This window comes from Corythoichthys intestinalis, chromosome 2, assembly GCF_030265065.1.
Source record: "Corythoichthys intestinalis isolate RoL2023-P3 chromosome 2, ASM3026506v1, whole genome shotgun sequence".
Classification (NCBI taxonomy): Eukaryota; Metazoa; Chordata; class Actinopteri; order Syngnathiformes; family Syngnathidae; genus Corythoichthys; species Corythoichthys intestinalis.
In genome coordinates, this window is record NC_080396.1 from 47,120,624 (window position 1) to 47,144,108 (window position 23,485).

At 40.4% G+C, this 23,485-nt stretch overlaps 1 protein-coding gene across 1 annotated transcript; it reads right to left on the bottom strand.

Annotated features, from left to right (window-relative positions):
• Positions 1–25: 25 nt before the first annotated feature.
• cdk15 (cyclin-dependent kinase 15) lies at positions 26–21,677 on the bottom strand. Its single transcript, XM_057828201.1, has 14 exons — positions 21,542–21,677; positions 11,601–11,822; positions 10,506–10,637; positions 10,312–10,406; positions 8,079–8,158; positions 6,155–6,249; positions 5,993–6,055; positions 5,746–5,869; positions 5,543–5,663; positions 3,065–3,158; positions 2,911–2,974; positions 1,938–1,986; positions 1,678–1,820; positions 26–1,601 (listed from the first exon to the last, which is right to left on the bottom strand). The coding sequence occupies exons 2-14, from the start codon at positions 11,775–11,777 to the stop codon at positions 1,489–1,491; spliced, it is 1,350 nt and encodes a 449-aa protein (XP_057684184.1). The 5' UTR covers positions 11,778–11,822; positions 21,542–21,677; the 3' UTR covers positions 26–1,488.
• Positions 21,678–23,485: the final 1,808 nt, after the last annotated feature.

Genomic DNA, 23,485 nt, shown 5'->3' on the forward strand with positions numbered 1-23,485 from the left:
AGTTCAGAAATTGAACTGCCAATAATTTTGTCTTCATCACTAATATAAGCAAAATTTGCCAATTTAAGTGGCCCAACAAACAAACAAAAAATGCAAACTATAACATCTTTCTTTTGCACATTTGCTGCAAAGTTTGTATAAACTGAGTGTGTTCAGGATCAGATTTGAGCAGTTGGTATACCAAACTTGGTTTCAAATTGTGATGTTTGTTGACTCAATGAGGAGAGTGGCCACAATGCCACAATGTAACTATAGCAAAAAAAAAAAAAAAATTATGTGAACGTAACTATGTTCCAACTACATTTCCCACAGCCAAAATGCACCTGCTGGCCTTTGAAGGGTTCTGCGGAATCTCAAAACAGTGAAAGAATAGAACAGCACAGGAATGATTGCACAGACTAAACACAAGATAAGGAACATTTTAGTCATACAAACGGGGGCCTGTCACAGGCGCAAAATCCACACCTGCAAAAACAAAAGGCAAGTACAGTGGGGCCTTGAGATATGACTTTAATACACTTTTATCTCAAATAATCTTTCCCCGTTGGGATTGTGCTGCAAAAAATGGGTTTATAATGTGATTTTTAAAAAAAATGTACTTAACAAAACCATTCATTATAACATATTTGAATAATTAAAATGTATATATTTAAACCATTTTACACGCTTTGCTTAAATTCAGTGGTCATCTTGGCAATCTTAAGCCAGTATAATACAGACATACACAAGAATAGTTTCACAACGTAGTCAATGACCTCCAGTAGTAAATGAATCATTTCTCAGAAAGGGCCAAGAATCTTTAGCATGTCTTGCTAATTTCTTTGTATTCAAATACCCATTGCTAAAAGGGTAACAAAACTGACACTTTTTGTAACCTTTTGTTTCCTGAGCATTAAGTGAGCATACTTGTATACAAGGGTAAGTTACGTACTGCTTTAAATACAAAATATGTAGTCTTATAATTAGATTAACTTGAAGTAAAAATTGAACTGTGGGTGGCAAGAAACAGAAACCTGTGGGATAGTTCAGCCAAAGAGCTGGGTTGATTTTCAGCCAGTTCATTGTGCCCATATTGCATGTTTTTACAAGTCGAAGCAAAATAAGAAGACAAATATTAGGTTGGGTCTATTTTCCTGTTACTATCCTCGTTCATGTGTGTCATTTTATTCTCAAGCCAGTGAAAGGAGCCAAGTAATGACTGATTCAATCCCCTGAGGAAAAAAAAGTTCTGCTCACTCATATCTCAATGCACCACTATACCTGCAAAAACATACTTTCCCTTTTTCTATCGGACCTAACATTGTATTTAATCATTAATTTATTATTATTATTTTTTTTGTAGGTCAAACAGATTAATAATACATTTGGAAAATAATTACGGCTCATAATTTGATAACACGCAATTATGAGGATAATCTTGACAGAGTCAAAATCGACCTATACTTGGAAAATGACTGAGGCCGCCTGATTTAAGGCTGAATAATGATGTCACCAAAATTTGGCAGCAGGTAGAAATGAAGGTCTGACTCGCCCGCTGGGATTAAGGGTGTCGCGGAACTCGGACTCCAGATGGACGCCAGGGACTTTGAAGATTGACACAGCTGGCAGAAAACAAGAGATCGTCACGCAATGCAAAATGATTGCGATGACCGGGTGAGTGATTATCTCGGTTCTTACTGTCCCTCAGATGCATGATGGGTGGTGGCAGCGTGTTAAAATACGGGTGTTGCAGGGCATCTGGTGCTGAAAGCCGGTCTGTAGGCGCCAACATCAGCATTTTCTGAACAAGGTCTTCAGTTTTGTCCGGGAGTCGACTCAACCTGATCCAGATCAATCAAATCTGCTTAGATAATGATGACACTGGAAGGATCATTAGAATGCCAGAACCTTATCATTTTTTCAAAGCATTTCTTTTGCAGAGATTTTTCACATCCCACCTTTTCCACACAGCGCGAATCCGCTTTGGCTTAGAGGGAAGAGACCAATCTGGAACAAAAACATTAACACGTGATAATTTTCGCCTTAATGATAAATTGTGATATGATGATTGCGAAGGCCTTGAAAATTGCGTTATTGCTTTGTCTTATGACAGGACTAAAATTGTAAAGTTGTGTTTTTGAAATTCATTGCTTACATACTACTTTTCACCACTGTTAAACGTCTACTCTAAATATATAATGTGGTGTAGATTGGGATCTGAAGATTGGGACTTTTTATCTAGGCAAAAAAGGATTTTTCTTTCTTTCTTGTTTTTAACCGGCAGTCTTTTTCCCACTCAGAAATGGGGACATTTTGAATTCCTATGGTATTTAGTAGTCCTCATGACATTTCGCAAGTCCTTGGGACCAGGTCCCTCTTAAGGGCTTTCACTGGTCACTCATTTTCCTGTCACTTTCAATCTCAGGGCGCCTTCTAGTGGAGAACAATTCCACTACATGTTGGAGAACTGTACCATGAAAGGAACATACTGTAATTCAAAGGTACCTTGACGTTCCCCTTAAACATTTTTTTTTTTTTTTTAATTAACAAATTAACAAATCTATTTCATGAATTTGTGAAGTGAATGTGAGTTTGTTTCTTAGGATTCTGTCGTTGTGGTTATTCAGGGTTTAAAAGGGATTTAAATCCTTCCGAGTCTCTCAGACAAGCCACACTGGGGATCATTAGAGTCCAAAATCCACCAAGTGACGGATCGTAAATCAGACAACTTGTATAGTGAGGCACTTGTAAGATGTGATACCGCTGTACAGAATAATGGTAGCTACTTTTCTTACTCACTTCAGCACTTTGTGTTAAGTGACTAGGAACATTGAAGGCAGTAAGTGTGTGAGGCAGGGAGTTGACAAGACACCAGTCACACATTAAACATGGTTGCTTGGTTGGAGATGGACATGACAAGGTGAGACTGACCTGGCTGATAATTAGGCAGGTGGGTAACTCCAGGCCAGTTATCCTCTGATGGGATTCCAAGCACCTGGAGGGACACAAAGTGACTAACATGCATCTGCGAGAGTGGAGCAAATTAAAATTATTTATTTGATTCAAACTGGAACATTGTACGAACCATCCAAATTTTCATGAGTTGGTCAAACACATCTGTGACTCCTGGAAATGCTGGCGAACCTTGCAGCATCTCTACGAAGATGCAACCAGCCCCCCTAGTTAAAAGTAGGTGTATGTTACATACATCTGTTAGCCTCTATGAGTTTTAAATTTAACTTTCTCACAAGTCCCAAATCGCTGTGTCAAAATAAAGCAAGTTCCCAATAAAATACATTTAGAGGGAAAGAGTCTTTCCGAAAGACGTCTTCAGGTCAAGTTATTATTGGGTTGAGCAATGTTTAAGTCAAATCGTCTGATTTCACTCAATTAAAAAAACCTCGGTTTCAGGATTGGCGATGAGACAGCATAGAATAGGATGCCAACATACTCACACTCACAAAGGATTCACATAAATACTGGGTTCTAGACCACATGGCTGATTTGACCACCCCTCCCAATCACTTACAGTGGGGCAAATAAGTATTTAGTCAACCACTAATTGTGCAAGGTCTCCCACTTGAAAATATTAGAGAGGCCTGTAATTGTCAACATGGGTAAACCTCAACCATGAGAGACAGAATGTGGAAAACCCCCCAGAAAATCACATTGTTTGATTTTTAAAGAATTTATTTGCAAATCATGGTGGAAAATAAGTATTTGGTCAATACCAAAAGTTCATCTCCATACTTTCATATGTGCCTTTTGTTGGCAATAACGGAGGCCAAACGTTTTCTGTAACTCTTCACAAGCTTTTCACACACTGTTGCTGGTATTTTGGCCCATTCCTCCATGCAGATCTCCTCTAGAGCAGTGATGTTTTGGGGCTGTCGTTGGGCAACACGGACTTTCAACTCCCTCCACAGATTTTCTATGGGGTTGAGATCTGGAGACTGGCTAGGCAACTCCAGGACCTTGAAATGCTTCTTACCAAGCCACTCCTTTGTTGCCCTGGCTGTGTGTTTGGGATCATTGTCATGCCACGTCTCATCTTCAATGCCCTTGCTGACCGAAAGAGATTTTCACTCAAAATCTCTCCACACATAGCCCCATTCATTCTTTCCTTTACACAGATCAGTCATCCTGGTCCCTTTGCAGAAAAACAGCCCCAAAGCATGATGTTTCCACCCCCACACTTCACAGTGGGTATGGTGTTCTTCAGATGCAATTCAGTATTCTTTCTCCTCCGAACACGAGAACCTGTGTTTCTACCAAAAGTTCTATTTTGGTTTCATCTGACCATAACACATTCTCCCAGTCCTCTTCTGGATCATCCAAATGCTCTTTAGCGAACCGCAGACGGGTCTGGACGTGTACTTTCTTCAGCAGGGGGAGACGTCTGGCAGTGCAGGATTTGAGTCCCTGGCGGCACCTTGTGTTACTGATAGTAGCCTTTGTTACTGCGGTCCTAGCTCTCTGTAGGTCATTCACTTGGTCCCTCCGTGTGGTTCTGGGATTTTTGCTCACCGTTCTTGTTATCATTTTGACGCCATGGGGTGAGATCTTGCATGGAGCCCCAGATCGAGGGAGATTATCAGGGGTCTTGTATGTCTTCCATTTTCTAATAATTGCTCCCACAGTTGATTTCTTTACACAAAGCGTTTTACCTATTGCAGATTCAGTCTTCCCAGCCTGGTGCAGGTCTACAATTTTGTCTCTGGTGTCCTTCGACAGCTCTTTGGTCTTGGCCATAGTGGAGTATGGAGTGTGACTGACTGAGGTTGTGGACAGGTGTCTTCTGTATCGATAATGAGTTAAAACAGGTGCCATTAATACAGGAGACGAGTGGAGCCTCGTTCGACCTCGTTAGAAGAAGTTAAACCTCTTTGACAACCAGAAATCTTGCTTGTTTGTAGGTGACCAAATACTTATTTTCCACTCTAATTTGGAAATAAATTATTTAAAAATCAAACAATGTGATTTTCTGTTTTTTTTCCCACATTCTGTCTCTCATGGTTGAGGTTTACCCCTGTTGACAATTACGGGCCTCTCTAATCTTTTCAAGTAGGAGAACTTGCACAATTGGTGGTTGAGTAAATACTTATTTGCCCCAATGTATCTCTCAGACCCCCCCCCCCCCTTCCTTTGTTATCAGGCCCCCCGCATGGTGTCAACTGGAAATATAACTAGCTAACGATAGCACCAACATATTCATAGTTGGTTAGTCTAGGCGTTTAATGTATTCCTTCTTGTTGTTTGTGCTTCTTCTGACTCTCTCTCCCTCTTTTCTTCTGTTCCCTCGTAACCCCTTCCTGTTCGCTGCTTTCTCCTAATAAACGAGGTATGTTGAATGATCACAATAGAAGTATTTCATATTCCCATGTGATGCATTAAAACTGTTCAGATCAATCGGACACTCAGGTCTCCATTCTCCGTGTCAAGCAGCTGAACAGGACAGTCAAAAAAACCATCAGATTTGAATATCGACCTTTAAACCTGATGCACTTAAATACTGTATTTTTCTTGTATTTCTGTTCTCGCTGGTGTTCTACCCAGAACCCACCAGATATCCAGAGCAGTTGAATAATCTGTAGATCCCAGCAGGACATCGGGAGGGCGGTACCACAATGTCACTACATCCGAGGAAAAACTCTGACAGGGTACAGATTTGGAACGGGCCAGACCTGCTCGTGGAACCAAGAAGGGGGCCGGTAACATTGTAACATGGCACATAACACGCTGAGTCCGCATGCAATAAGATCGAACCAAAATCGGCCAGTTTGAGTTCTCCCAAATAGCTGATGAGGAGGTTCTGAGGCTTCAGGTCTCGATGGAGGATCCGGCGGTCATGAATGAAGGTGAGACCGCGCAGCAGCTGGAACATGAAGACCTACGAGGAAGAGATATACAGTACATTTCATTTTATTTTGGTTGGTTTGCCCCACCATCTTCCTGGATATACACATTAATTATACTGTATATATAAATCAGATTCATATGTGGGGAGTCATACCCGCACATTGTGAGAATGCAGACCTCCCGGATGCTGGTCCATGTACTGGGCCAGGTCTGTTTGCTGCAATGGCACGCATGTACAAATTAATGTGCTGGTGCTTGTGGCCCGTCACCTTGTGCAAGCAAGCACCTACATATAATACGTACGAGGGCATCTCACCACGTATTCAAAGACGAAGGTGAGCGAGTCTTTGGTGTGAATGATGTCATGCAGGAGGACGATGTTGGCGTGCTTCAGGCCTTTGAGCAGCGAGGCTGCACACGCGCACATGCCCACACACAGAAAAAGGGTTCTATTGTCACATTGTCAATGAATCACAAAATTTGACACTGACACTGACACTCACTAGATCCGTCACAAATTGTGGGGGATGGATATACGTATATTGGTACCGCCTCTAATAGTAGTGGGGCCAATTCTTTATTAGTCTTGCGGTAGACTGAAAACATTTGGATTGACAACAGAAAATCATTTATTCCCTTAAATGCAGGCAACAGATTTGTTTCTTGTTGGACATTGCAATTCAAAAGTAAAGTAATTTGATGAAATGAAAGCATTTGGTAACATTTCATCTCTAAAATCTTTTCATGGAACATCCAAAGTTTAAAGTCAATCAGGTCAATTAGGAGTAGTGCTGCAACGATTAATCGATTAACTCGAGTAATCGATTAGAAAAAAATATTCAAATTAAATTTTGTTGCTTCGAGTATTTGTTTAAAGTGGTGCTGTAATGGTTTATTTTGAAAGTGTTTGCATTTAGTTTTATTGATTAGGGTGTATACACTGCCCTCTGGTCTGCCTCTTTTCACATGGCTGAATCCAACTGGTCCCTGTTAAGACCAACATAAGCTAAGTTTTTGTTTGAGCAAATGTTTTTTAATGCATTCATAATTTAGTTTATAGGTATATTTAGCCTTTTTTTGTGGGAATATGTGTCTGAACTATTTATTAAGAGCATTGTAAAAAAAAAAAAAAAACTTTAGCATTTTATAGCATTTAAGCTAGCGGACTTTTTCTTTGTAAGTTAGCCAATTATTGTTCTTTTGTTGTACATAGATCCTCATTAAAAAAAAAATATTTATACCGTTTGAGGCTCAGCTCAGGTATTTTAGTTTTTCATGTTCCTTATCCGATTACCCGATTATTCGAACTAACTAGTCCATCGAGTAATCGACTACTAAAATATTCGATAGCTGCAGCCCTAATTAGGAGTTTAACATATTTAAAATGCCAAATCAAATCAAAAGATTTTTTTAAAAAAATCAGTTGCTAATCTCCGGTTTGACTGTAGAAAATGACTCCAAAAGACATGTTTTGTAGATCTTTAAATTAAATACACAGAATTTTTAGTGTTTTATTTCTATTGTGTTTTATTTAGTGTTTTTTTTTTATATTGAAAATACTTTTTTACTCCATGATTGCTCCACCAATGCCCTAATGAGTACACAGAGCACTGAAATTTTAACTGAGGCTGCCTCTAATGTCTGCTTGGCAAAAACACTTTTCTAACCAATTTTTCTAACCCACTTAAGAATTGCTGCTAACAGTAAACAATCACGTTTGCTGTTTTTACGTTTCTGGTGCTGATTCGATGAGCCAATTGCTTTATATTCGTGCCCATGCACGAGCTGAACACAGGATGCAGTTACGCTTTAGGCCAGAGGTAGCAGTCGCAAGTGAAGAAGTGACAAACTCCAAATAGCACCTTAAACTGTTACTTATGTCTCACACTTTGTGTAGAACATGTTGAATTGTAAAAAACATTGTTTTTTTCACACCAAAATAAATCAAATAACAGTAGTAATCTATAACAGTATTTCGCAAGAGCCCGAGAATCAAAAGAGAAGGCCACAAAGGCTAGTTGCGAGATTGTTGAAATGATCAATTAAAAAAAATATTAACGCAAATGTGACTAAAATTTGCTTAAATATATTGTTCCACGTAAAGGACGTCAGCCAAGGTCGGCCCCCCCCATTTTTACCACACCAAATCTGGCCCCCTTTGCAAAAAGTTTGGACACCCCTGCCTTAGAGGCCTGGTTGCACCCCCAACACTCCCCTAAGCTCCGCCCCTGGCTCATTACCTTCTCTGATGGCGGTAAACGGGATGCCTTCCTCTGTCTTTGTCTGGATAACCTTCAGCGCCACAAGCTGTCCGTTGATCCTCCACACAAACCAAAGAATAATCAGGATCAGAATCTGTACTTAACTTTCGTATTCATTTTTCTGTCAACTTTTAATATTTATGACCTTCCACTGGACATTCTGCTCTCTACTTCATAAAACTTGACTTGTTACCTTTTCATCCCCAGCGGATGACGGCATGGTATAAAAAATATATAGCGAGATTGATATTCAAACCAAAGTTGAGAGAACTGTTGACTGAACTGTTAATTAGAAGCACATACTGTACAGGAGTTGAATTGCTAATCCTTTTAATGGTTCACCTGTCGTTTTTGACACAAGTATCTAACACGTACAAGTATCTAAATATATTCTCCTCAACCCATTCTAGCACAAATGATTGATTATTTTTGGTTGTTATGATCAAGCCCGTCGCGGTGGCGTGGGGGTGGGGGGGGGGGGCAACGGGGTATGTTGTCCCGGGCCTCAGGATCATAGGGGCCCCTGAATAACCCTTTATTTATATTACTTTACATTCACATATTTATTTTTTATTTAAATCATTGTCTGATTAAATATTATGTTCTGCTCCATATATACTTAAAAACTTTAACATATTAAATATTTCAAATACATATTTTTCCTTTTTTTTTGCACAAACTCTAAACATGGCGAGTTGTCATAAATCGGATGCACAGAAAAAAAAGGAACAAGAAAAAAATGAAAATCAGAGAGGTGAACGAGAAAAAATGATGACAGTTTTAAAAAGCGGACAAGAAGCCAGAGAATTAGGGCTAGAGTTGGCTGTGGACGGTGATGTCGCTAAGTGAACAACAGCCGCTAACACTGAAGTTTACATTCGCGATCACCGTGACCAAAGCCCGATTCGAGTCTGTCTCCGGCCGCTTGTAGCCTATTGAGCTGCGGTATGACAAGACATGCTGCTCACATTGGGTCCAGGAGAGAGAAGGCGAGATCAGGGATATATGTTAGTGCGCTAGGCTGAACAGACTCTGGTCCGGCGGCTGGATTTATCTTGGGTTTGCAACACTGCTACACATTTTCTTGTCTTTGCCAGTGACTATAGCTGGAGGAGACCTAGCCTTCAGTAAAATGAAAATAATAAAAAACTACCCACGCTGCACCATATAACAGGGTAGGCTTAACAACCTAGCTATGCTCTACATTGAGCGTGAGCTTGCTCAAAACTGGATTTCACTGATGTTATAAATGACTTTGCTGTCATAAAATCTAGGCGCATCAGTGTTTGAGGGCTTTATAACCCCAGGGATGTGAAGGGGGCAGGCACAGGATGTTTAGTTATACTGTACTGTTTTGTTGCTTAACAGGCAAGCATAGCACTCTCACTTGTATTGAATTGTAGCCTACATGGGCCAATAAAGTGTCAATTGTTTGTTTATATTGTGTCACATCACATTATGGTCTGTTAAATTGAACTGTCCATCTCAAACTAAATAATTTGATTTACACTGTCATTGCTTGCATAGCGTTAAAAGTACTGCGTATGTTGTCATGACAAGCCAGTGGCAGGCGTGGGGTGGTGGGTATCTTGTCCCCGCGTCCCTGCATGTCTGTTGACAGCCCTGATTATGATTATTTTTAATCCCAGACAAAAGAAATGTCCATTTACGTGGACATCACATTTTGGGTCATTTAGGCATTTAACATTTTGAATCATAAAATGTTATGTCCTCATACTGTATGTTGAATGGCAGGTCTCAAATACAATTATATTAATAACTTATTATTATTTATATATTTTAATATTTTTTAATTTATGAATAAATTACACATCAATAAAATGTTGATAAATGTACAATAAATATATGAAAATAAGAACATAATTACGCTAATAACACTCTAAAGTTGTTGTTTTTGTTTTTCTGTTTTTTCTTGTTCTGATTTTTTTCCCTAGACTACAGTATACATCTAATTAATTTAAACTTGGAGGACTGGCTGTGACTGCTTCCAAGCCATTAACAGTGCTAGACGTCCAATCCATTTTGACTGGAAGATCATCGCTGTCAAGCCGCTGAATCAAAATGAATTGGACGTCTAGCACCGTCAATGGCAGACAATGCGTTAAATGCGTGCTCTAAGAAAGTTTAAGTAACGAGTGTGAGCACTTCATAAATCCCCTTAAAATTTGACACCCAGCATGTGACCTCTGACCTGCTGATGCCTTTATAAACAGATGCGTATGAGCCTTCACCAAGTTTCTCCAGGCTTACGTATGAGTTGGCCGTTCCAAACTGTAGCCCTGGTTTCTGATCAAACACACACAGGAACAATTGTAGGACAGGCCTTGACTTCAGTGCCACTAAACGTCACCTGAGATGTGTTATTGACGATGGATGTCAGCTGACCCATATGAAGGGGTTCTGGCAGTCCTTCTGGCTCCAAGGGTCACTGTTACTTCGGCCTCGCTGCACCCGTAGCCGTCGCATCTGCAGCGTGTGGAACCAGTGAGGTTGCGGTCCAGAGCTATTTGGATCCAGCTTGGCCAGTCGGACGCAAAATTGAAAAACAAAAAGTAACAAAAGTAAGTTAACACTTTATATTACTTTGGCTTCAACAAAAAAAAGGTTTCTTTAGTAATTAACAGAGCATCAAAAAAAAAAAAAAAAGAAATTAAAAGCTGAATTTCCAAATACAAAACTGCCGATATATCTGTAGCTCAGTATAAACAGAAAACTTTTAGAAACTGTAGAAATGAACCTGGAATTGGGAGTACTCTCATAAAAAGTTATCATCCTCAAATATTAATATAAACATTAAGTCAGTTATGAGCAGACGTTACAATACAAATGAAAAAAAAAAAGGCATTTCAACAGATTTATTTCTTAGAAAATTTTTATTTGAACAATTATTATCAAAAATGTTAAGTTGAATATTGCTCATTCCTTGATTCTGCCATTTAAAAATGTTAATGCATAAGACTAAACATCACTAGTAGTTTTTCCTGTCTGTAGCCATAAATCTCAGTTGATGCTGACTCAGACCGACTTTAATAATCATTGGAATTATACAAACTTCACCTCAGCGAATTGCGAGAAAGAGGCACAGTACTCCTCGGATTGCTCATAAGCCACAGGACACATTTTTTAAGCAAACAACCATTTGCACTTACATTTATACCTATCAACAAACAATTTAAAATCTTCGATGAACCTTCATGAATCTTCATGTTTTTGAGAAATTGTGAGGAATCTGCTATTCACGGTGAAACCTTTGCAAACACAAAGAGAACTCCACAGAGCAAGGCCAGAGGCAAGTTTCGAAACCCTAACCTCAGCATTGAAGAGCAATATGTTGCAATATGAATCATTGAACCGTCAAATCATGAATATTTTTAACAGTTAAAGGATATTGGAAATAATTTGACTGCTGTAAAATGGGATAAGCAACAAAAAAGGTCAAGGGCTTTCTTTCATTTTTAAAATTTTTTTTAAATCAGATACCTCAGCAGCCGGCAGCGATGAAGAACTTTTGCTCTTCTTGACACCCCTTTCCTCCATTCTTAGTGCCCCCATCTGTTCTTCCTCCTTTTCCTGGGCCTCCTCTTCTCCTCTCCACCCGTCATCCTCTTCTACCTGGCCACAGAAGCACCTCCTCATCCAGCGGGACAAGTTGTCCATCGCTGCTTCTTCTTCTCCCTGCTGCTCATATGACCAACGTGCTGTCTGGAGGAGAGCAAACATGGTCTCATGACTACTTCTGCACTCCCCCTTTCCATCCCCCAGGCAGCAGAACAACAGTGTCATTTAACATGTGGAACATTGCTGTTCTCCATTGGGCACAATCTAGAACTACCCAAACTAGAGTTACACCCTTCTATCCACTTCTTTTGTCCAGTTAGGGAAAGAAATGGAGTGCAAATAGTTCAGAATTGTTCTTGAGTCGACTTTTTTTTTTTTTTTTTACCCCCAGGCACTGTATCTGTATATATCTTTCTCTGACTGGTATGCTTTTAGCTCTTACATTTGAAAACCAGCATCTACTGTACTATTTGGAGCCTTCCAGTATTACAATATTAGGGGCATTATCTTTTTGAAGGCTGGTGGTGTGATCCAATGGCTAGGTGTATAATTATGAACAGCAGGGGGCAGTATGTCTACACCAAATGCTGAGCAAATCGGCATTTACACACAGTCAGGTTTGTGTCTGCATATGAATTGAATTTAATTTGTCCCAAAAATAAAAATTGTTGATAGAACGATTAGTATTGTTTTCACATTACATCTAACAACAACATTAAATCTAACAACAACATTTTAACAATGTAAAAAAAAAAAAAAAAAAAAACAGAACATTTGCTGATAGTTAAGCATAAAAAAACTTTATAATTATACCATTATTTAACTAATTTGCTGCAATTGACAGCGAAAGACATAAAATCCATTTTAACTGGGATGGCTAGCATTGAATAATCATGTTTTAGTGGCATCGACGTTGACAGACGTCCAATCTGTTTTGACTGGGAGCTGTAGCAATTATCATTCGAACATTGCAGCATTTTTCAGCAATATTTATGAACTCACTAGCTGCCACTGATGGCACCAGCAAGGGCGGAGTTTGACTTTTGTGGCAGGGGGGCAAAAATGTTGATGACCCTGAAACGCAGTGTCAGCAATAAAATTAATTTGCGAGATATATGCTCGGATAGTAGCTTAGCCAATGCTCGTACATATAGGCATTCCAGCTGTGTTTGTGTGCGTGCATGTGCACAGTGGGGCAAATAAGTATTTAGTCAACCACCAATTGTGTAAGTTCTCCTACTTGAAAAGATTAGAGAGGCCTGTAGTTGTCAACATGGGTAAACCTCAACCATGAGAGACAGAATGTGAAAAACAAAACAAAACAGAAAATCACATTGCTTGATTTTTAAAGAATTCATTTCCAAATTAGAGTGGAAAATAACTATTTGGTCACCTACAAACAAGCAAGATTTCTGGTTGTCAAAGAGGTCTAACTTCTTCTAGCGAGGTCTAACGAGGCTCCACTCGTTACCTGTATTAATGGCACCTGTTTTAACTCATTATCGGTATAAAAGACACCTGTCCACAATCTCAGTCAGTCACACTCAAAACTCCACTATGGCCAAGACCAAAGAGCTGTCGAAGGACACCAGAGACAAAATTGTAGACCTGCTGCAGGCTGGGAAGATAGGTATAACGCTTGGTGTAAAGAAATCAACTGTGGGAGCAATTATTAGAAAATGGAAGACATACAAGACCACTGATAATCTCCCTCGATCTGGGGCTCCATGCAAGAACTCACCCTGTGGCGTCAAAATGATAACAAGAGCGGTGAGCAAAAATCCCAGAACCACACGGTGGGACCTAGTGAATGACCTGCAGAGAGCTGGGACCACAGTAACAAAGGCTACTATCAGCAACACAAGGCGCCGCCAGGGACTCAAATCCTGCACTGCCAGACGTGTCCCCCTGCTGAAGCCAGTACACGTCCAGGCCCGTCTGCGGTTCGCTAGAGAGCATTTGGATGATCCAGAAGAGGACTGGGAGAATGTGTTATGGTCAGATGAAACCAAAATAGAACTTTTTGGTAGAAACACAGGTTCTCGTGTTCGGAAGAGAAGGAATACTGAATTGCATCCGAAGAACACCAGAAGGAGATCTGCATGGAGGAATGAGCCAAAATACCAGTAACAGTGTGTGAAAAGCTTGTGAAGAGTTACAGAAAATGTTTGGCCTCCGTTATTGCCAACAAAGGTTACATAACAAAGTATTGAGATGAACTTTTGGTAATGACTAAATACTTATTTTCCACCATGATTTGCAAATAAATTCTTTAAAAACTAAACAATGTGATTTTCAGTTGTTTTTTTTCCAGATTCGGTCTCTCATGGTTGAGGTTTATCCATGTTGACAATTACAGGCATCTCTAATATTTTCAAGTGGGAGAACTTGCACAATTAGTGGTTGACTAAATACTTATTTGCCCCACTGTAAGCGCCCACGTTTTTCTGTCTTACCAAGTGGAGAAGTAGACGCTGCATCCGTTTTGACGGAATATTCCAGCCAGGAACATTTATAATAATATGTTGAAAATGAGCGTTTTTTTTTTTTTTTTTTTTTTTTTTTTTTTACGTTTCCCATCATTTTTTAGGGTTAACGTCTTTAGTCGAGCAAACCGAAACTCTGCTCACCCTTTTGGCGGTGCTCTCTGTCGTTTCATGGTCCACATCTTCAATCCTTCGTTCTTGCTCAGTAGTTTTTGTTGCATTTGAAAGCTTAGGTTTGAAAAAATTGTGTATATCCATCTTGCCTCTTCTGTCCTCAGGTGTTTTTTGGGGGGGCTAAGAAAAGCAAATGACCGTCTGTAAGGTGCTAGTCACATGATCTGTTTGAAAAAATTTTTTGACCCATTATAAATTTTTTTTTGTTCATTTGAATCCGTTTTGTTGTTTGTTTTATTGCTTTCCAACTTTTATAGACAGGATTTTACCGGCAAAGTCTTAATTTTAATATCATACATTGGAAAGTCATTTACATGCAATGACATATTCGGCCACCGGGGGGAGGGCAGACTAGGCCCTCCTCAAACCCCCCTTAATCTCTGCGTATGGGCACCAGACGTCCAATCGTTTTGAAGTGTGGGATTTGGCAGGGAACAGAGAAATGTTCATTCGCTGCCACCCTCCCAGTTCAAATAGGTTGGACATCTACTAGTGACATTCAAATTCATAGCAGAAGAATGGGAAAAAAGTGTCATGATTGGACGTCTGTCATCGTCAATGGTACTAAAAGAATTCATGCATGGTGATGGGTTTGCTGAGAGAGGCGCAGGTAGGAAATAGTTTTGCATCCTCGACAGTCCACTGTGACAGCCCCTGGCAACGAGATGAGAAACGAGGCAGCGACGGGGCCGTAATTGGACGATGGGAGGATGAGGTGGTGATGGTGGGGGGCGAAGGAGGAAGAAGGACGGGAGGATGGTAGACAAAGGCAGCGGGCGACGGCGCGAGTAGACGGTTGGGGGAGGTCGCCGTTGAGGGAGGGGAGGGGAAGGACAGGCCGAGGGAGCTTTCTGTCTGTCTCATTTCTCCTGCAGCCAATTTTTTATAATGTGGCGTTCACACAGCTACACACAGGCAATTAGAGACGTGCGTGAACTGAAATTTTTCCACAAAGTTGAAAATTTGACAAATCTGTTATTCTAAATGTGGCACTAAATAGGTACAATTATGGAGAGCAAGTAACATGTCATGTTACAATATCAAAGCCAAAATTTTTAGAGAAGAGATTTTTGGTCCTTTTTTCCCAGTGAAATCTTATTTTGATGAGTGAAAGGCAGCATATTTAGAAAACACACAGTAATATCTGGTTATTTCTGTTGGTTATATGGCTTTCTCTATGGTTCTCTCTATGGTTCTCTTCAGGTAGTTCTCTGCATGAAGTCTGATCATAGTTGCTCATATCAAATGCAGGTCAACCTTCCACTTAGCAAACTACTTTGCAGAAAGTAAACCCCCCGAAAATGATTAATGTACAATATGCTATAAATACAGAGTACAGTGGTGTGAAAAAGTTTCTAAACCTTTTGGAATTTCTTACATTTCTGCATAAAATCACCATCAAATGTGATCTGATCTTTGTCAAAATCACGCAGATGAAGAAACAGTGTCTGCTTTAACTAAAACCAACGAAACATTTAGAGGTTTTCATATATTAATGAGGATAGTATGCAAACAATGACAGAAGGGGGAAAAATAATTAAGTGAGCCATCACATTAAATATTTTGTGCCCCCCTCTTTGGCAGCAATAACATCAACCAGACACTTCCTGTAGCTGCAGATCAGTCTGGCACATCGACCAGGACTAATCTTGGCCCATTCTTCTCTACAAAACTGCTGTAGTTCAGTCAGATTCCTGGGATGTCTGGCATGAATCGCTGTCTTTGGGTCATGCCACAGCATCTCAATGGGGTTCAAGTCTGGACTTTGACTTGGCCACTTCAGAACGTGCATTTTGTTCTTTTGAAACCATTCTGAAGTTGATTTACTTCTGTGTTTTGGATCATTTTCTTGTTGCAGCATCCATCCTCTTTTTAGCTTCAATTCTCTGAAATAGGGCCTCATGTTTTCCTGCAAAACATCCTGTTAACTTTGATACTCGTATGTAGATACATACGTACATATATATTAGGGCCAGCAAAATAAAAGTGTTCAATCATACAATTAATCACAGAAAATTGTAGCATTAATTAAGTAAGGCTCAATTGCACAATAATTTTTTACAGCTAATGCTCTTTTGCCTTACCGGTGGATGGTTAGTTGGCGCAGGTTGCTGTATGGTCATTGATCAGGTCATATACAGTGCCTTGCAAAAGTATTCGGCCCCCTTGAACCTTGCAACCTTTCGCCACATTTCAGGCTTCAAACATAAAGATATAAAATTTTAATTTTTTGTCAAGAATCAACAACAAGTGGGACACAATCGTGAAGTGGAACAAAATTTATTGGATAATTTAAACTTTTTTAACAAATAAAAAACTGAAAAGTGGGGCGTGCAATATTATTCGGCCCCCTTGCGTTAATACTTTGTAGCGCCACCTTTTGCTCCAATTACAGCTGCAAGTGGCTTGGGGTATGTTTCTATCAGTTTTGCACATCGAGAGACTGACATTCTTGCCCATTCTTCCTTGCAAAACAGCTCGAGCTCAGTGAGGTTGGATGGAGAGTGTTTGTGAACAGCAGTCTTCAGCTCTTTCCACAGATTCTCGATTGGATTAAGGTCTGGACTTTGACTTGGCCATTCTAACACCTGGATACGTTTATTTTTGAACCATTCCATTGTAGATTTGGCTTTATGTTTTGGATCATTGTCCTGTTGGAAGATAAATCTCCGTCCCAGTCAACAGGTTTTCTTCCAGAATGTTCCTGTATTTGGCTGCATCCATCTTCCCGTCAATTTTAACCATCTTCCCTGTCCCTGCTGAAGAAAAGCAGGCCCAAACCATGATGCTGCCACCACCATGTTTGACAGTTGGGATGGTGTGTTCAGGGTGATGAGCTGTATTGCTTTTACGCCAAACATATCGTTTTGCATTGTGGCCAAAAAGTTCAATTTTGGTTTCATCTGACCAGAGCACCTTCTTCCACATGTTTGGTGTGTCTCCCAGGTGGCTTGTAGCAAACTTTAAACGAGACTTTTAATGGATATCTTTGAGAAATGGCTTTCTTCTTGCCACTCTTCCATAAAGGCCAGATTTGTGCAGTGTACGACTGATTGTTGTCCTATGGACAGACTCTCCCACCTCAGCTGTAGATCTCTGCAGTTCATCCAGAGTGATCATGGGCCTCTTTGTTGCATCTCTGATCAGTTTTCTCCTTGTTTGAGAAGAAAGTTTAGAAGGACGGCCGGGTCTTGGTAGATTTGCAGTGGTCTGATGCTCCTTCCATTTCAATATGATGGCTTGCACAGTGCTCCTTGAGATGTTTAACGCTTGGGGAAATCTTTTTGTATCCAAATCCGGCTTTAAACTTCTCCACAACAGTATCTCGGACCTGCCTGGTGTGTTCCTTGGTTTTCATAATGCTCTCTGCACTTTGACAGAACCCTGAGACTATCACAGAGCAGGTGCATTTATACGGAGACTTGATTACACACAGGTGGATTCTAGTTATCATCATCGGTCATTTAGGACAACATTGGATCATTCAGAGATCCTCACTGAACTTCTGGAGTGAGTTTGCTGCACTGAAAGTAAAGGGGCCGAATAATATTGCACGCCCCACTTTTCAGTTTTTTATTTGTTAAAAAAGTTTAAATTATCCAATAAATGTTGTTCCACTTCACGATTGTGTCCCCCTTGTTGTTGATTCTTGACAAAAAAATTAAATTTCATATCTTTATGTTTGAAGCCTGAAATGTGGCGAAAGGTTGCAAGATTCAAGGGGGCCGAATACTTTTGCAAGGCACTGTATGTGGCACTGCAAAGATGAGTGAGCAGACTTTGACTGGTGTGATTGGCTCCATTATTGACAGTAAATTCAACTTCAAAAATAATTCCAAGTGACATTGATTATCATCAGAATCAACTTTGAAATACCATATCAAATTGAAAAAATGTTTTGGAAGACCTCAGTGCTTAATCATAACTACCTTGGGATAGCTACTCTACGTACACCCACGATCATATATTTTGAGACTTTTACCCATTCAGTTGAATGAGAAACCTTCAACTCAGGGTGTACAATACATTTTGTTGCATTATGTTTATGGGTACATAAGATCATTGTATCATATCATTGCAGAATTGCTTGAAACATATGCTTAGCTCTTACTTTACGATGCCAGGTTTTGAGCAAGTAAGTGTAACTACTAGCATTAAGGTAAAGAAATGAATATCTTTAAAACATCTTTGAATGACATTTTGAAAGTAGGAAGGATGATACCTGTATGCCAATTTATTTGGGTCTTTTTAAACATATCAGTCATTCGAATACTGCGAGCACTTAATTGTGACTAATTAGATTTCAAATATGTGAGCAATCTGATTTCAAAATGTATGAAAAATGAGTATATTCAACGATCCATCTACCGCGTATCTGAGGTCGTGTCACGGGGAAGCCCACACTATCCTCTTCCTAGTAAATTAATCCAGTTCCTCCAGGGAGATCCCGGTCTCCATGGCCTTGCCGAACTCTTCACATGTCTCGGTGACCACCAGAGATGAATTCTTCTTGGCCAGTCTGTAACCATCAGCTGCCTATGGACTCCCACAGGCCTAAAAGGTCAGCTAGGACTCCTTCTTCAGCTTGATGGCATCCCTTACAGCTGGTCTACACCAATAGGTTCTGGGTATGATGCTGCGGCTAGCACCGACTACCTTACAGCTGTAGATCCAGTAAGACACCTTAGCAATAGCAATGCGGAACATTGTCCACTCAGACTCAATGTCCCACGCCCCTCCACAGACGTGGGTGAAGTTCTGCCGGAGGTGGGAATGAAAGCTCCTCCTAACAGGGGACCCCGCCAAGCGTTTGCAGCAAAGCCTAACAAAACGCTTGGGTTTGCCGGGCCGGCCTTGCATCTTCTTACACCATCAGAGCCAACTCACCACCAGACGGTGATCAGTTGACAGCTCCGCCCCTCTATTCACCCGAGTGTCCAATTCAGAGTTAAAATATACACAATGCATTTTGGAGGAATGCAAACCATGAGTACATCTAAAGTTGAGGCTTGATGTTGAAGAAGGATTTTAATTGCTGTAATTATCCTAAGAAACGTGAGAATTTTCTTAAGTTGTCTCTGGCCTCCAAGCACGTAACGCTGCAAACTAGCATTGCTGCCTGACTTAAAGTGCGTACGACATGAGAAAAAGTCTTAAATAGGATTATTATGTGAATTACAATCATATTTTGAAACGATTCGACTATATACGATAATATAGCATAGCGCAGATGACGAGAAATTAGTCTTTTAATCTGCCGGTCAGCCACGCCTACCATTATAGGGCTCTAGCGTCCCCAACAGGTGGATGACGTCAGCGGAGTCACGATTTCATCTGATTTAGTATGCATCCCATTGAGGGGGAATTATTCACAACGAGGAAAACACGACGAAGAGAGCCGCAAAATGTCATTGTTTCAGTCTCTCTACTCCAATGTTTTTACAGGATATTCTTTTTGTCCAAGTATTTTCCCCAATAGCTAAATAAATGGCTTGAAAAGGACCAGTCAGCCCGTTGAGGGGGAATTATTCAGAACGAGGAAAACGTGACGAAGAGAGCCGCAAAATGTCGTTCTTTCAGTCTCTCTACTCCAATATTTTTACAGGATATTATTTTTTATCCAAGTATTTTCCCCCAATAGCTAAATAAATAGCATGGTCATGACAAATAACAGTCTTGTGCTAAATGGAATATGAAATAATAAAAATGTATTTATTCGAGACAACATGGGAAAATTACTCCATAATGGTCAAAACTGTCGACTTCACCTTTACTGTCGCACCTCCTGAACAATATTTTATGCCACCTAAATCGGGCTTATGTCATTCCCTTCCCCGGCTTCGGAGAATGTAAACAAACCAAGATGCGTGACAGCTAGCCGGCACGCTAACCCAACCGAGTGATGTTTCAAAGTCTTCGAAGCGGAAAATCCCACATAACTAGCCCGGATCATTTCACATGACGAGTGGGTTGTCGATTTTTAACTCAAAGTTGCAATTTCTGATCGTTTGAAAAATTTGACAGAACACCAGGCACTTGAAGAGGGGAATAACCCGAGTATATACCCTACCCACCGACGTCACAAAACCACGTGCTCGCTGTATGGTTCCGCCCACTTGTCCGTCATTTTGTCTCTGTATTAGCATTGGTTTCAATTGATCGAGGAATTTAAAATGCATTTCATGGAAGACCCGGTGCTTTCTGATGCCGTAAACTCACTGGATGTGTTGCATAAAAGGCGTTATGTGGAAAAGCTTCGTTCTATACAGTCGCCAGATCCATATTTGATGCCTAAATCGATGATTTTTGACCGGCTGCCTTCGCCGTCTCTGCCTGACCCTGATATTTACAACTATCTTGTCCACACAAAATCAGCCTATTCTCACGAAAGTTTGAAAAACTTTAAGAGCTTGGAGGCTTATAAATGCTACGTTGCTGGTTGGGTGAAACAGGTCCTCGTACACGAAAATTCGGCAGGAATCTTGTGCTCGGAAGGTGAGTTACGAAATTTTCAATTCAAAATCTTTTATTCTTGCTAACATCCACTGTCAAGTCTAATGTATTTCATGTCATTTGTCAATGGAGCTAGGGCTTTTAATGTTTATATGGATTAGCGATAGCACTCTCACTACATACATACGTGTATGTTGTCGGCGATTAGCCTAGCAATGATCTTAATTGTGGTTGTCAGCCCAAAACCCTCTAAATATATATTAAATGCATCTTACCAGATATAAAATGACTACTACATAATCTGTGGTAATCGTTTGGAGCCCAGTTTTCTCGTCGAATTGCAGCAGCCCATCTCGCTCTCTCCTCTCCGTGTCTCTCGGAATCCGGTAGAACTTCAAGTCTCTCCGTCTATCTTCTCTGTTATTGCAACCGACCGCCACACACGCCTTCACCATTTTGATTATTAATGTTAACGAGCAGAAAAACACGCCGTAAATAGGAGGAATGTACGTAGCCGTAACAGGTCAACACGATGTGTTGACGGACAAGTGGGCGGCACCAGTCAGGAGAGCGGAGTTGTGACGTCACGTGGGTAGGGTCTATACTAGTAGTGCTCTCCCGTCGGGGGGATGTGCGACAAGCCGCCGGTCGTCGGCCGAGGGGACAAGGAGCATGTCACAAAATGCAAGCCACCTACATACTAAAATGATCCCAGTATTTGACATTATACAAAACACGATGTTTACTCACTTTCTCGTAAGTCCCATGGTCCCACAGTAGTAGGGCTTGTTTTGGCCAATATCCACCGGTGAATGTGAACCTTTTGAAACCCCTAAAAGGCGCACACGCCTCTCCCTCCTACAGCAAGATTTTTCTGCAGCTGTTTGGCTGGCGTGATGCGAACAATAAACGTATCAATCCGCAAAATCAGCTGAATCCTTAGTACATACAACAGTACGGTTGTATAGTGAAGAGGACTCCTTCCACGTCACAGCGCCCTCTTTCTCAACTCCAGACTGTTGCCGGAAGTCACTCATTTTCATGGCATGGGATTCAAAAAACAAAATAAATATAGCGATCGCTTCCACACACATCCAAGCGGTCCATTTCATTCAGGAGCATAAAATACCGCGTGTATTATGAAATAAACATGCTTTTTCCTGTCACAGGCATTTTAACTGTTGAGCAGACGATAGGGAGCCAGTAAAGAAGAGTTAGCCATTGCACTTGATGAAGGGAGAGCCACTTTCATGTCATGTCTGTTCCACGTCACGTCTCAACACCATCAGGACGTGAGGAGGAAGAAGGAGAAGGTGGTTTAATTGATTTCCTAATTTTCCTCATGAAAGAGCCAGCAGGTCAGCTAAGAGCAGGAGTGAGCGAAAGAGCAACCGTCTGAAACCAGCGTTAAAAGCTTTGCCAGTGAAGCATGAAGATGTGTGTGTGCGTGTGTGACCTTGTCTTGGTGGTACGTGTGTGACAATGCATGTGTACCAGTGTGCGTGTCTGTGCAAAAATAAAAAAGGGAACCTTGAAACCGTCTTACTTCCCTCCTCCATGTTTTTCTTGCTCTTTCTAATTTAAACACATCCTTGCTCTCCCATACGATTTTCCAGTCAGTGCTTGTTTTGTTGACTTCTTGTGTTCACACCTTAGATAACCTTTAAAAGCTGTAACAAGCGTTCGAATGAAATTCTCGTTAACGCAGACACGGTATATGTCATTGCCAAGACAAATTTGTTGAGAGTTTAAATTTTGAATGGTGCCAATAGGCATGCTAAAGCATAGAAGTGTTTTGAAATGTTTGTAAATGGGCAGAAAGGAAATGATCTACCACTGATCTACACTGAAATGATGAGGAAAAACTTGTACCGCAAAAGATACGGGTGTGTTTCAAAGTCTTTTAAAAAAATATTTAAGATGAACCTCTGGTTGAGGGAGATAAATCCTGTGTATGTTGTTGATAGTTGTGCGGTGAAGATCCCAAAAAGCAGTAAATACTTTTAAAAAGATAAGGAACCCAACCTCCATCGTCAGGTTGCCTGAATCATTTTTCTCATTGATATGTTGAAAATGTTTAGGCTGGCTTTTTTGTGCCTTTAGCATTCACTTCCTTTGAAAAATGACAATTTTATTAGTAATGGAGCCGTATTTTGATGTAGCTCCCAGGATAACGGTTTACCCTATGTAATACTAGTAATACTTTTTTTTTTCTCATAGTACCAGTACGACTTTAACATCATAGTCCCCTTTTTTCCTTCCCGTTTAGTTTGCCGTAATCCTCCGTTGTAGTGACCTTGTATATGGATCAATATTTGTTACTCATGGCATGACGCCCTGTCACGCAGCTCCATCTAGTGGATGCATAACACAACTCCAACCACTACTACTACTGCGCCTTATAATGCGATGCGCCCTATATATGATAAGTTTTAAAATAAGCCAGCCACATCATACTCTGATGTGTCTAATCATGTGGAAAATACAGTAATTTGTACATGAATCCTGCCGATCATAGAGTGGAATGCTCCTATGGGCCTATGATGCCAAATCAGATAGCACGCTAAGTTGGTTTTAGCAAGCAAGATTGCATTTTGTTAGAATTTATACACTAGAGAAAATGTTTTCCACAAGCCCCATAATGGAAGTTTGTCCTTTTATAAGTGTAAAATACAGTATATTATATTGTATATC

Coding starts and splice junctions, on each gene's coding strand:
- cdk15 (XM_057828201.1), bottom strand. CDS start 11,777: ATGGACAACTTGTCCCGCTGGATGAGGAGGTGCTTCTGTGGCCAGGTA. Junction 10,407..10,505: donor GCCAGAACCCCTTCATATGG/GTCAGCTGACAT, acceptor GTGTTTGATCAG/AAACCAGGGCTACAGTTTGG. Junction 1,602..1,677: donor CATCATGCATCTGAGGGACA/GTAAGAACCGAG, acceptor GTTTTCTGCCAG/CTGTGTCAATCTTCAAAGTC.